The sequence below is a fragment of the Strongyloides ratti genome, scaffold srae_chrx_scaffold0000005 (genome assembly GCF_001040885.1).
Source record: "Strongyloides ratti genome assembly S_ratti_ED321, scaffold srae_chrx_scaffold0000005".
In the NCBI taxonomy this organism is placed as follows: domain Eukaryota; kingdom Metazoa; phylum Nematoda; class Chromadorea; order Rhabditida; family Strongyloididae; genus Strongyloides; species Strongyloides ratti.
Genome location: NW_020171513.1, coordinates 539,164 through 553,873, shown reverse-complemented (window position 1 = coordinate 553,873; position 14,710 = coordinate 539,164). Strand labels below are relative to the sequence as shown.

Sequence of the window (14,710 nt, the reverse complement as noted above, 5' to 3'; positions counted from 1 at the left end):
ATTTAAATTTTTTTAAAAGTGCAGTCATATGATGTTCTTAGCCTCTATTATAATATGTTAAATTTGTTTCCGTTTTTTTAATTATTTAGCTTTGTTCTATAAATATTATATCTAATAAATGACATTTTGTAATATTTAAGAAAAAAAAAATTTTATTTATCAAAGACACTAGATATAATTATATTTTTAGTGGGAAATTTTTTTATTAATATTTTTATCATTATAATACGATATAAATATTATTTAATAATAGTAATAAAACTTTATTTAAAAAAAAAAAATTTAATATTAAAATTATTTTTTTTTATTTAGAAGAAATTACAAGTTATGGCAAAAATCAATAAGTTAATTTAGAAAATTATTTTCATGTACATTTGACTAATAAATGATTATTTAAATTTATTTATTTTATAAAAATCTTTAAAAGATAGAAAAAAAAAACTGAATACATTATTTTTTTTTTGTTATTATTATTCAAGCTTGTAGATATTAATAATATATATGTACATACATATATTTATATCTATATATATGTATATATATATATTATTATATATCTCAATACAACTTATATTTGTCAACTGAAATCATCAAAAGATTAAAACATATAAATAAGAAAAGTTTATACGACCTAATAAATACAAGTACTCAATAAACAATTTATTTTATACTATATATATATATATTTATATATAATTAAAAGTTTTTAAATAGATTAGTTGGAAAACTATTTCTCATTAACTAATTTTGACTCTAATTACTATATGAAAGATTTTATCATTAAATTTAAATTAATATATACATATATAGAATAAGGCGTTAAGTTTAATTTAAAAAAGACATAAATAAGATTTTCTCATTTTTGCAAAACTAACTATCATTTTAAGAATGTAAATAGCTTTTATTTCCTTCTTTAAAGTAATACATTTTATAATGATAATAATTAGTTTTAAGATTTAAAATATAAACATATTTTTATAATATTATAATTATTTTAATAATTTAAAATTTTATTTTTATATCAAACATCTAAAAGTATACTTTTTTTTATGTTATATTAATTGTCATTTATTTTGAAATATATCTATTAAAAATCACCATATTTGTTATAATATACCTACAATAGTTGTTTTTCTTATCTTTTTTTTTATTTTTTATTGTAACATTCACAAAATAATTATTGATCAAATATTTTTTCAAATTTTTTAGGTAAATAACAAACTACATTGCCTTCATGAATAGTAAGATATAACATTCCATATTGTATCCTCCTTTAAATATTATTTTTTATTACCCAATATTTATATTACTTGCTCTTTTTTTTTTGTAAATTCTTATGTTTATTTAGTAAAATAAAAAAAATATCAATAAAAAAATGTAGTTAATTAATTAAATATTTTATATAAAAAAAAGAAAATTTATTTTTATCTTTTCCTCTTTAACTTATTAAAAATATAAATACATATCGTTTATATTTCATATTACTATATTTATATATCAATATATTATTTTTAGAACTATACTTGTCAACATACAAATTCTATAATTAAAGCACATTAATTTTTTTTTAAGCAAAAATAATTAAATATGCTTTCACCAGTAATTCGCAATGGAATGGAACTTTACAAAACAAATAACTATAATCATCATCGAACAAAAAATGTAGGATATATTTAAAAAAAAAAGTTAAATAAAAAAAAATCTATTTTTAGTTAAAAAACCAAGGAAGTAAAAATTTTAAAATCAGTAATAGTATGAAAAATGGAATAAAACAAAAAGTTACACCTGATGAAAATTTATGCAAACCTGTAACAAGAAGTAATTTAGGGAGTAAAAATAATATAACAATACTTGAAAAAATTACAGAGGGAGAAGAATTAGAGACATCAAATATCTCACAGTCGCAAAGTAGCAATGAAAAAAATGATACAAATTGCTGTATATTTAATACAAATTATAAAAATAATCAAAGCAAAAGAATTTTTCAACGTTTTACAGATATATGTGCAAATAGTATTTATAGACTATACTATAGAATAAAAAATAAAAGAGGAAGAAATTCAAAAAACATTGTTAATGAAAATACAGTTAATCAAACTTATAGTAGTAATGAAAAAATTCCATATTTAATTGTAAATAAGAATGATGTAACATTATTAAACTGATAATGCAAATTTACAACAACAAAAAAAAGAAAAATTATAACATTTTTATTTAAAGAAAAAAATAAAAAAAATTATAAGAAAATACATTTATTGTGGATGAAAAAAAAACTAGTATAAAAATGAAATCATATATATTTGAATTTTGCCTTCTTTTATTACTGGTACCAAAAATCAATATAATAATAAATATTTTTTTTTTCAACTTTATTTATTTTATATAAACCTTTAATTATGTTTTTTTTTGTAACATTATACATAAATAATTAGATAAAATAAAATTTATTTGTATAAAATTGCGAAAATATGTCATTTTAATTTATGAAAAATGTTTTCTAACAAAGTTTCTATGTGGTTAAAAAAAATGAGATATAAAATATATATACGATTTACATCTGAATTTTTAAATGTACTTCAATTCATATTCTTGTTAAACCAAATGTATTGATAAAAAAGGAGGAGAATATAAATTAATTTTCCCTGATATAATTTTGTTTATAAATATAAACAATAAAAAAAAAACAAATGTTTGTGTAATAAGTATTAAATTGGGAATGGTATTAGTCATTAATATATGATGAAATACATTTGTAACAAAATTCATATTGTTTAAAATTTTGAAATGTAAATGGACGATTCATTACAACTTGCCGCACTGTTTGAAAAACGTCTACTTTACCTTCATTTCTACAACGTTCTATAAGTAAACAAATTGCACAAAATAATGCTGATCTTGTTGATCCATTTCTAAAATAAAAAAAAAAGGATAAAATAAAAATAATATATATTAATATTATTACCTGCAATGAATTAGTATAGGTATTCGTTCTGAAGATGTTTTTAAAGAGTAATCTAAAATTGTTTCTGCAAGATCTGTTATTTTAGTTGATTTAGGAATTATATCATCTTCCAACCAATTAGTATAAATATATTGAGTTACCTCATGAGATATTTTACCCATATCTTGAGACATAACAATAGAAATTTTACGTTGTTTCCATGAATTTAATAAATCTTCAGTTTTTAATTCTACTTTACATTCATCTTTATTACCAAATGTTTCTGTATATCCAATATTTCTTGGCCAATATATTTCTTTTAAATCATATTGTGATTCATTTGATAACATAACAATTTGTGTTATTTTTAAATCTATAACCATTCTCCAAAAATCAAAACAATTTTCTTCATCTAATGGATCTTGTGATAATATAAAAGGTATTTTATTTCCTTTGATTTTTGTTGCATTAATATATGTTAATGTATATCCCATTAAATTTGTTAATATAACTCTTGAATTATCATATGGTATTGCATATTTTTCTCTATTTTTTGATATATTTTCTTCTTTATTACCTTGTATTGTTGTTTTTTGTACATCTAAATTAATAAAAATATTTTCATATTCTCCCTCAATACCATTTCTATCCATATCTACTGATACACCATTAATTATCATATTTGAATTTAAATTATTTTTATTTTTTTTTGTTATTTCATTATTTTTATTTACTCCTCCATCAATTAAATTTTTATTATTAATATTTGGTATTTTATCTTTTATATTATTAATTGATATATTTAATATATTTCTTTTAGTATTTAAAAGATTTTTATAATAATTATCAAATTCATTTTTATCAATATCTGTCACTCCAAATAAATGATACTCAGCTAATGCCCTATATATAAAAACATACTGTTCTAAACATTGAACCATCATCATACGTTGACGTCTCATTTCAGATACACAATTAAAAACATCAATTTTTTCTTCTTCTTCCATTTGATCTAATATATAATCTATAGCTAAAAATGTTCCTGTTCTTCCAACACCAGCACTACAATGAACAACAACAGGAAATGTATTATATTCTTCTAAACTTCTAAGATGTAAAACAAAACGTAATAATCCTGTAGCAACATTAGGTGCTTTATAATCATCCCAACTTGTAAAATGATATTGATAAATTTTTCGAATTTCATAATTATCATTATTTTTAAATGTTGAATCATCAATACAAATACTAGCAAGTTTACCATTAGAATGCCTTTTAACATTAGCATATTCTGGTGTCATTGTAAGATTTGTTGTTGGAATATTATAATAAACACTTTCATTTTTTCCTTCATTTGTATTAGTTTTATTATTATCTATACTATCATCATCATCCATAACTTCAATTTTCTTTTTTAATTTAACTTCAAATTCTCTAACAATATAATCAGAATATGATGTTGTATTAATAAGTTTAACTTCTAAACCATTATTATCATCATCAAAACAACCTTTACATACAACTAATATTTCATCTTTTTCTGGCCAATATTTATCAACTTTTTTTCTAAATCCTTCCGTTAAATTTGCTACCATTGCTATTATATGACATTTTTGTTCCCATATCATACGCCAAAGATCATCAATTGTCTCTTCATTAGGACCTTGAGTTGCGATAAATAACTTTTTTTCTTTATAACCCTTAATATAATTAGCATTTATATAATCTGAATAGTGATCCTTCTTAATACGTTTTAAGACAACACGTGTACTATCAAAAGCTTTAACATCATGATATCTATTTTTTTTAATATTTTCTTTTAAATCACAACATGCTGTTGATGATTCTTTAAAATGTGGAAGACTTTCAAATTCTTGAGTAAATATAAAATCACTATCTCTATGACGAAGAATATATTCCTGAACAAGATCATTTAATGAAATTGGTTGATATACAGGTTTCAGCAAAATATGCTCTTTTTTTGTTGGGCATAGCCCTTTAAATAATCCTTTTCTAAAAAAAAAAATTTTTTTAATAATATATAATAAATAGTTATAAATAATTATTATCTTATTATATATATATATAGATAGATAGATATATATATATAAATATGTATATAAATAATATTACCTTTTAAAGAAAAACAGGGTTGCAAGAAATATTAAAAGTATTAATAAAATAATAAAAATAATAATAAATGTTGTATTGTCAGAAGAATACTCTTCAACAATAATTTTAGATTCTGATCTTAATTCAACTGGTTTAAAAAAACCACTATAACTATATTTTGGATATGATGGGACAATTTGTTTCTTAACTAATCGTCTATTTTCAATAAATTTGTGGTAGCGTTTATATCGATATCTTAAAAAATTATTTGATTGAATGTCACCACTTTGATTTAAGTTAATTTTTTTTATTTCACCACTATCACCAATATGAGGAGGTAACATATGAGTAGTATTGGTAAATGAATATGTTGTAACAGATGACATCTTACCACTATACTTTTCTGCTGTGGAAATACTATTTTTATTGATATTTTGAGGTCTACTATTGACAATAGTTTGTTGTTTATTAAATGAAGATGGTATATGTGAAATGTATGTTGTAGATATTTGACTTAATAGTGAATGTTTAGGATAATTATATTTGTGGTCATCTTTATCTCTAACTTTATATATAATATTATTTGTTATTTTATATTCATTCTTTTGATTATTTTTCTGTTGTTGATAATTATTCTTCCTCTTTCCTCTATGTAATACTTCATGTGGTTCAAAAAATTTTAAATATTCAATTGACTGACCAGAATGTGATGATGAGTACATTGAAGGTCGTTTTGAAAAACTTTTGCTACCTTTTAAATCATTTATTGTAGGATCACGATCAACACGAGCAATTAAAAAACCGGTATATTTTAAATCAGATTTTAGGGCAGAATCTTCTGCTTTATAATGAGATTGATATGAAGCATTACATGGTTCATTTCCAGGTGATGTTGTATTACCATCACCAATAATAGTTTCTTTTGGCAATTTTGAATAACTTTCAGCAATATATGCATAAAATTTACCTGATTTAACATTATCAGTTTGTAAATTATTTTTTAATGTTTTTGAAAAACTATCAATAATTATTGTATTTGGTAATGGTAATGAATTAATTGATACATTTAACCATAATGGTAATATTGCTAAATAATAACATGATATTGGTCCATTATTTTCTTCAGGTGGTTTACCAAATCTAATACCAAATGATGCTTCTTTTATAGAATTTTGTATTATTGTAGGTTTTTCAATAAATTCTGGTTCAGCATAATTTGTTATACACATTTGATCAAATGTAACAGGTTTACTTATTCCAGCTTTATTTTCTGCCCATAATGTAACTGTATAATTTCTATTTGGTTTTAATGGACCATATTTACATGATATAACAACATTAAAATCAAGTGGAGAAATTTGTCTTTTATTATCTCCACCTTCACCGTAATCAGATGGCATTGAATTTACACATATTGTTTGAGGTGAATCTGGTATATGATCTATTGATAGTGTTCCATCTATAGGTTCATAGCGTAATTTACCTTTGACGGATGCATAATATGTCTTAATTTGTCCTTTATAAATTTTTGGTTCTTTCCATTCAACTTCACAATGACTTACATCTTGTAAAAAATTTGTTTGAATATTTACTGTTGTAGGTGGTTCTGGTATGTCATCTTTAGTATCAAAACTTTGATTAAAATTAAAAGGATCATCATCTTCTTCTGTTAATGTTATATTTAGTTGATAATTTCTAGCTGGTTTTAAATTTTTAATTTGTTGTGGACTTGTACAATTTTTCATTGACCAAATTTCAATATTATCATTTCTATCAATTAAACGTAAATCAACACTTAATGTTGATCCTTTAGCAATTAACCAAGATATAGTAACATCATGAGATGTTGAAATTATTGTTAAATTTTCAAATTTATTTGGTACTTTAACTTGTAATTTTATAGAACTACTTTGAATAGGTGTTAAAAAATCTTTTGATGTTACATTACAATGATATTCACCATTATGTGTTGTTTCAACTTGTTCTATAACATGAGACCAACAACGTGGTACATGAAGAAATGAATATTTTTCAGAATCAGATAAATCATTATTTGATTGAATAGTTTCTTTTTCTAATCTTTCCATTTCTTCATATGGATTTGTTTTTGGATAAATAACATCACCAGATTTTGTTAAAAATACAACACCATCTTTTAATACAACATCATATGGGTCAATATTAATACAACAATGAATTGTAATTTGTGTACCAGATGGAACTGATGAATTTGGTTCAATAGAAATATATGCCTTTAAATTTCCTTAAAAAATAAATAATATTAGATAAAATAAATAAATAAAATTTTTTTTTTTTAAAATTAAAAACATACTTTTATCACATTGTATTGGTGGAATATTTGGCCATGTTAAACTTGTTGTATTATTTTCTAAATCATCAAAATTTGGTGGACATGCACATGAACCAGTAATACATGTTGGTTGTAATAATTTAAATTTATTTTTATATGAATTATTCATTTCTGGACATGTATTACTTTTACTTTTACCACAATTTTTATTAATATAATTTGGACAGGTATTAGGACAATAACATAAACCAACAGCATTTGTATTTTTACCTTGTTTAATACATAAACCAAATCGTGTACAATCTTTATCACTTTCACAATATTTTAGACCCGGATATTTTAATGATAACTCTTCATATGTTTTATTATTATATGGAATTTCAGTAGTTTGCAAATTCCGTGATAAACTTTTTGTACCAGATTTTTTTTTTGATGGTCTTATATAACCATCATAATAACGTTTTCTACCAGGTGATAATCCATAAACAGATTGAATAGGATAACTTGATGATATTCCTTCTAAATTAATTATACCTAAACAATTAAGTATATGCCATATTCCAAGTATAATTAATATCTGAGAAAATTGAGTTGTAACCCAGATCATTCTTGGAAAATAAAATAATTATTTTAATTTATAAAAAAAATCATCTGTTCTTTGTCAAATATTTTCTTTATTTTTTGATTGTTTGTTGAATTTTTTTTGATTGAATAAATGTCTTTTGTAATTAAAATTATGAATTATATGACATTTAATTAAAAACAACTATAATTTACGTTTAAATTAATATTTCACTAATAGATTATAAATACTATTCTTGTTTTGATAATATATATTTTTTTTATATATATATTTACATATATATATATTTATATTTATAATTATGTATATTATTTTTAAATTGTAATAGCTTGCCAATATTAAGAATACGTTTATTAAAATGAATATAAATATATACTAATTTGTTGATTGTTTAGTACATTAAAAATAATAAATTAAGTCAGTTATTATTTATTAAATAGTATTTAGTATTATATGTACAAATTAAATTGAAAATCTAAAATTAAAAAAAAAAGTATAATATAGTTTTAATTAAAAATCAATCATAAAAAAAAATCACTTTTAAAATCAATTGAAAAATTTATCAAAATATGATAATAATTATTTCATTTTAATAGATAAAATAACTATTTTAAAAAGACATTAAAAGTAAAAGAAATTGTTGTAAATGTAAAATAATAAAATTTAAATAGATAAAATAAAATATATATGTATATATGATATCGTAAATGTCTTTGATACTAGTTCATTTTTGTTGAAACTTTTTTTAACAATATTAGAATTATATAATATTATTATATTTTACTAAATATTAGTAAAAGAATAATTTAATTTATTATTTAAAAAAAAATTAATTTTTTTTAAAAATTTTATAACATGAAAAAATTTTGGTTATTATTTATTGATTTTATTTTAAAGTTTGATGATATATTTTAAAATTAATCTAAAAATGTTAATGTAAATGACATATGATAAATATTGAAATTAATTTTTTTCATGCAAAATAACGTAAATAAGGAATATATAAATCATAATTAAACATGAACCTCTTTTGTAATATAGTGTAATAGTTGTTAGTTAATTAATTATAATGATAATTATAAAAAGCATAGATATGTCAATTCGAATATATATAACTTTCTTAAAATGGAATGTTTTATAAATTTTTTTAACAAATTCTCTAATTTGAAAATAATAATTGTTATTAAGCAGTAAAATTCCAAATGTATGTAAATGAACATATATACAATATGATAAGAATAAATTATGGTTAAAAAAAAAAGAATAAATTATTGTTAGGTAAGAAAATTGAAAATAGAATATAATAAAATAATTATATATATAAATTAAAAATAAAAACTAAATTAGGTAATATAAATTTTCAAAAGAATTATTTTTTATTTTTTTTTTTTAAACTTATTAATAAAGAAAAATTTTAAACCAGGAAAGAAACTTATGGTATTGATAAAAGAACATAACAAATTGTCGTTGTGGGTTAGTGGTTGACGCGCTGTAATGATATTGGCGGAAATGATCATTCAATTTCTTTACAATGATAACATATAACTTTTGTAGTTGTTTATATGATTTATATCAAAATAAGGGAAGATAAAGTTTATGTAATATATCTAAAATTGGGATTTTATTATTAGTATTTTAAAGGCAATCATAGTTATATATAATTTATAATTCAATACATTATAGTTCAATTATCAAAGCAATAAGAATGTCTTTTAATTAATCACTTGTGTCATTACAATAAGTTTTCTTCATTTAATTAAAATAATTTAAAAGGTAAATTATATAAAATTATATTCATGTAATAATGTTTAGTACTATAAAAAAGATGGGTATGTAAGTATAAATCCGCCAAGCATCATGATGTTCTAAAACGAAGATGTGGCATTATATAAATGATAAATAAATTAAAATTATACTTCTCGTTTATTTCTAAACTTTCAATAAAGTTTAATTTTTTTTATTTTATTTTATTTAATGATTCTTTAAAAGAGGCATTTCTATTATATAATATGATTTTTATACTGTCTTTTTTAATTGTATCTCTTAGAATATGTCATTGGAAATTTAATGTGACAAAAATAGTTATATATATATATATATCAAATTGCTAATATCTCATTTATTTTAAGTTCTAACTATTCAAATTCTTTTGATATTAAATTTTATGAACCAAAAAAAATATTTCTTTATTAAATATATTCATTTCAATTTTTTTTATTATAAAAAGAGATTAAAAGAAAAAAAATACTTTAATAGATCATTTAAAATTAGAATTGATTCATTTTATGAGATATCAAAAGGATAGTAACGTCGTTATATCACATTCACATGAAATAGATTAAAAGATAAATTATAAAGTCAATTAAAAAGTTTTTTATTTTATAGTATAAAAAGTATATAATTAGCAAATTTTGAATACTGATTTATGAGTATGGATCGTAACAATTTTCAGATGAAATAACTATATTAATAAAAATAAATATAAAAATTATATAAAAGTAAATTTTTCAAATAGAAAATTATAAAATATTTAAAATGTTAACATATAGTATATGTTAATTTTTTTTTTAAATGTACAAAATATATATAATATAGTACTAAAATATGTATAATGTATAAATTTGGAGTTAAGAAGTAAATTCAACTATTTTAACATAAATTTTTAGTAACTATTCATTTAGTATTCTTAATAATAATAATAATTCAACTTATGAACAGCTGTTTATGATGTCGGCGTAATGTTAATCTACATGTGTATATATGTCAAAGGTTTTTGCACCTCTTAATTATATATTCTTGGCCCTTATAAAAACTTTCAATATATGGATGTTATAATTATCGATAGTAAGAATATAATAGAGCATTCTAAGATTTATACATACATATATCTTTTTATTATATAGCATTCATCTTTTCTTAAGCCTTATATAAGGATATATACATGTATATATATATATATATATATATATTCTTATATATATAATATATTTTATTTGTAATTAATTAAAGATTTATAGTAAAATAATAGGAACATATTGAATAAATATATGCATATATATATATATAGATTATATATATATCTATATATTTAAAATAAATAATTAACATTCTTTTTGAAAATATTTAATTGTACTAAAAAATAAAATGACAACAAAATATTAAATTAATGTAATTGATTAAAATAATGATAATCTTCGTCATTCTTTTTTGAATTAATTAATTTTAAAAAGTTCAAAATATATGTATAATATTAGGTATAGAAATGGTTTAAATATTTAACATATTTTATTAAAAAAGACAAAATAAATATCTTTTACACAATAAAAAAAATGATACTTTTATTATAATTACTTACGTTCTATTGAAAAATTTTCTTTGTCAAATTGTAACTTTAATAATAAAAGCACGCATGAATTGTGACGTTATTTAATTACTATTGCTTTGAGATAATATTTAAATAAAGATGTTGAATGTGATAGTTTTTAATGAAGTTAAATTTTTACCAAAATAATGATCATAAGCAAAAATATGTGGTTCATAAAAATGTATGTTTAATTATATTAAAATAATACTTTTTTAAAAAATATTTATAGGGAATATAATTTTAAAATGTACAAATTTTGTTTCCTGAGCTTTATTACTATTATAATGTAACATATTTAAAATAATATGTCTTCTTGATTTATGTCTTCTAATTTCTATATGTTATTTAATAATTTTTTTAATTTATATTTTTACTTATTAACATCATTAAATTAATATTACATTTTTTTTTTTGATATTAAATAATAAATTATGAATAGTTTTAAAATATACTTATATATATATATAATGTCGTGTTTATAAAAAATTATATCTCATAAATGTTTGGTAATTGAAATTTTCTCAGAATACAAAACTATTCAAGTTTTATATTCAATTATATTTTTAATTTAATAATATAATTCTGATTAGTGATTTTATATTTTAAAAATTATATTACATTATAATGTATATATTTTAATTTAAAAAAAAAAATTTTTTTTTTTGTACTCAGTATATATTGTATATATATATATATCAAATATCAAATTATTGAACATTATAATATTAATTTTTAACATTATAAATTTAACAAATGTATTTAGTATTGTATACAGAATAAAATACCTTTATTTATCTTCAAATCCTGTGTAAACTTTTTGACATTTAATGTATTATAAAGTTGTTTTCCAATAATTTTAATACTGAATGTTGCATTTAAGTTTGTTTATATAAGAATGTACATTTTTCAACAAAAAGCATTTGTTAATATCAGATTCCTTCAATGTTGTAATTAAGAATTTACCTATTTACTTGTCAATTACTATATATATAATCAAGTTGATGGCTTTTATCAATCTTGTAAATTTAAAAATCATGTTTTAATTTTCTAGTGACACCTTTAGTTGTATATTTTATATTTTTTTGTTATTATATATAATCATTTAGTAATATTTAAGAAGAAAAAAAAAATTTTTTTTTTTTATACAATTATTTAGAAGTAAATTTAGTATTATAAGAAGTTAATGTTAAAAAGTATTTACTTATAATATTCTAGTAATATTATTTTTAAAGTTGTTGTTACCATTTTAATGGCCCTTTCATTATATATTGAATAAAAAAAAACATTATTATAAAATATTATTGTAAAATATTTCTTTTTTTTTAAACATTGTAAAAATCTTTCTTTGCAATAAAGATTTTGATAAGTAAAAAAATATTTCTTGTTTAAATATATTATCATAATACTATTATTGACCTTTTATATTATTGTATAATTTTAGGAAAAAAAAAGAAAGATAAAGTTAAAAGATAATGTTCCTTATTGTCTTTATCTGATGTTATTAAATTTATCGACTAAATCTTTTTAACATTGAATTTAGATATACTTATATAAATGCTTAAAATGTCATTTGAACATTAAAAAAATTACTCAATTAACTTTTAAAAATTTCAAGGAATAAAATTAATTGAAAAATTTTTTTTTAAAAAGCATGTTAATTGTTATAAATATATTTTTTTTTTACTTTACTTAACCTTTTTATTATTTTTTTATTAATCTAAATTATTTATTATTTTTATTAATAGATTGTTTAAAAAAATATATACCACTACTAATGTACTTGTTGTTTTACAATCATTATAAATATTAGATGACTACATGTATTTACGCTATAAAAGCTTTATACAATACACTGACGTAGTTTTACTCATAAATCAGTCATCATTATCATATTTTAATACATTTATATATATATATATATATAAAAATATATATATATTGAGAGTTAGTTATAAAAATAGGTGGTTGATTATTTAGTATTCAAACAATCTTTTTGAAATACTTATAATAGTAAATGTATTCTTCAATTATTCTATCACTGTACAAAATATAAATACATTTCACTCACTGAAACAATCATAACATTTTTCTTAACTTATATTATATAAATAATATATATATATATATAATATTCATGCACCACATAACTTCTTTCATATAAATTGTTATTCATTTTATATCACAATTGTTAAAATATAAAGATGTCTATATATATATATATATATAAATACAAATTCCATATAATACAAATATAAATTAAAATTATTAATCATAATATTATTTTTTTTCTCTCTTTCATTTTGTTGAATTATATATTAATATTTATTTTTATAAAAGTTTATAATTATAGTTAAAAAAAAAATTTAACCGATAAATATTTACAAAATTATTTACACTATAATTCTCTTTTATTTATTTTCAGAAAATTTTAAAATAATAATGAGTTATAATTATCTTTTTAAAATTGTTGTTGTCGGTGACCACAATTGTGGAAAATCTTGTATTCTTTTAAGATTTGCTGAAAATTCATTTAGAAATGATCATATTAGTACTCTCGGTGTTGATTTTAAATTAAAAACAATAAAATTAGGAAGTGATAAAGTAAGATTAGAATTATGGGATACTGCTGGTATGGAAAGATATAGGTAAATAAATTATATAATAAAAATTTGTTTTTATTATTAATAATTATTATTTTAGAACAATATATAATTCATATTATCATTCTGCTCATGGAATTATGTGTGTATTTGATTTAACTAATGAAAAATCATTTGAAAATATTGAAAATTATTGGCTTAAACAAATAAGGACACATGCTCCACCAAATGCTGTAATTGTGCTTGTAGGAAATAAAGCTGATTTAGAAAATGAGCGCAAAGTTGATTTTGATCGCGCAGAAAAGTTTGTTTATAATATTTATTTTGTGTAGTATTATTAATTGTTTATAGTTTTGCAAAAAAAACGGGAATCTCATTGTATGAAGTTAGCGCAAAAACGGGTATTAATTGTGAAGAGGCATTTATGGATCTTGCAAACCACATGAAAGAAAGACTTATTAATACAAATATTAATGAAGATAGTGATGATTCAGATGGATACTCTGGTGCTTTTCATGTTGATGGTGTTATTATAAATGATAAATCTAGTGGATCAGCATTTTCAAATGCTACTAGTAATTGTTGTAGTGGAAGCAATAAACCATCACCTACTTTTGTATAAAATATTTTGATGATCATCAATATAAAATTTTAATTTAACTTTTTGATTAAAAATTTAATTATTTTATTAATTGAATTACTTATTTATTATATCACCAAGTTATTTAATTACAAGACATTATTTATACATTAAAAAAAAATGAATAATCATTATATAGATATTTTTATTGTATATGTT

General features: G+C 19.5%; 3 protein-coding genes across 3 annotated transcripts; 2 read left to right on the top strand and 1 right to left on the bottom strand.

The window, feature by feature from the left end:
- Positions 1–1,587: 1,587 nt before the first annotated feature.
- On the top strand, positions 1,588–2,165 carry SRAE_X000230500 (Hypothetical protein; the record flags this gene model as incomplete). The annotated part of the gene is made up of 2 exons (XM_024645502.1): positions 1,588–1,662; positions 1,713–2,165. 2 exons carry the CDS (start codon positions 1,588–1,590, stop codon positions 2,163–2,165), a joined length of 528 nt encoding a protein of 175 aa, XP_024499778.1.
- Positions 2,166–2,722: 557 nt separating this feature from the next.
- Positions 2,723–7,971, bottom strand: SRAE_X000230400 (Protein-tyrosine phosphatase,receptor/non-receptor type domain and Protein-tyrosine/Dual specificity phosphatase domain and Protein-tyrosine phosphatase, catalytic domain and Fibronectin, type III domain and Immunoglobulin-like fold domain-containing protein; the record flags this gene model as incomplete). The annotated part of the gene is made up of 4 exons (XM_024645501.1): positions 2,723–2,909; positions 2,963–4,954; positions 5,075–7,316; positions 7,386–7,971. 4 exons carry the CDS (start codon positions 7,969–7,971, stop codon positions 2,723–2,725), a joined length of 5,007 nt encoding a protein of 1,668 aa, XP_024499777.1.
- A 5,779-nt stretch (positions 7,972–13,750) lies between these two features.
- SRAE_X000230300 (Small GTPase superfamily and Ran GTPase family and Small GTPase superfamily, Rho type and Small GTPase superfamily, Rab type and Small GTP-binding protein domain and Small GTPase superfamily, Ras type and P-loop containing nucleoside triphosphate hydrolase domain-containing protein) lies at positions 13,751–14,533 on the top strand (the record flags this gene model as incomplete). Its single annotated transcript, XM_024645500.1, has 3 exons — positions 13,751–13,956; positions 14,012–14,215; positions 14,263–14,533. The coding sequence occupies 3 exons, from the start codon at positions 13,751–13,753 to the stop codon at positions 14,531–14,533; spliced, it is 681 nt and encodes a 226-aa protein (XP_024499776.1).
- Positions 14,534–14,710: the final 177 nt, after the last annotated feature.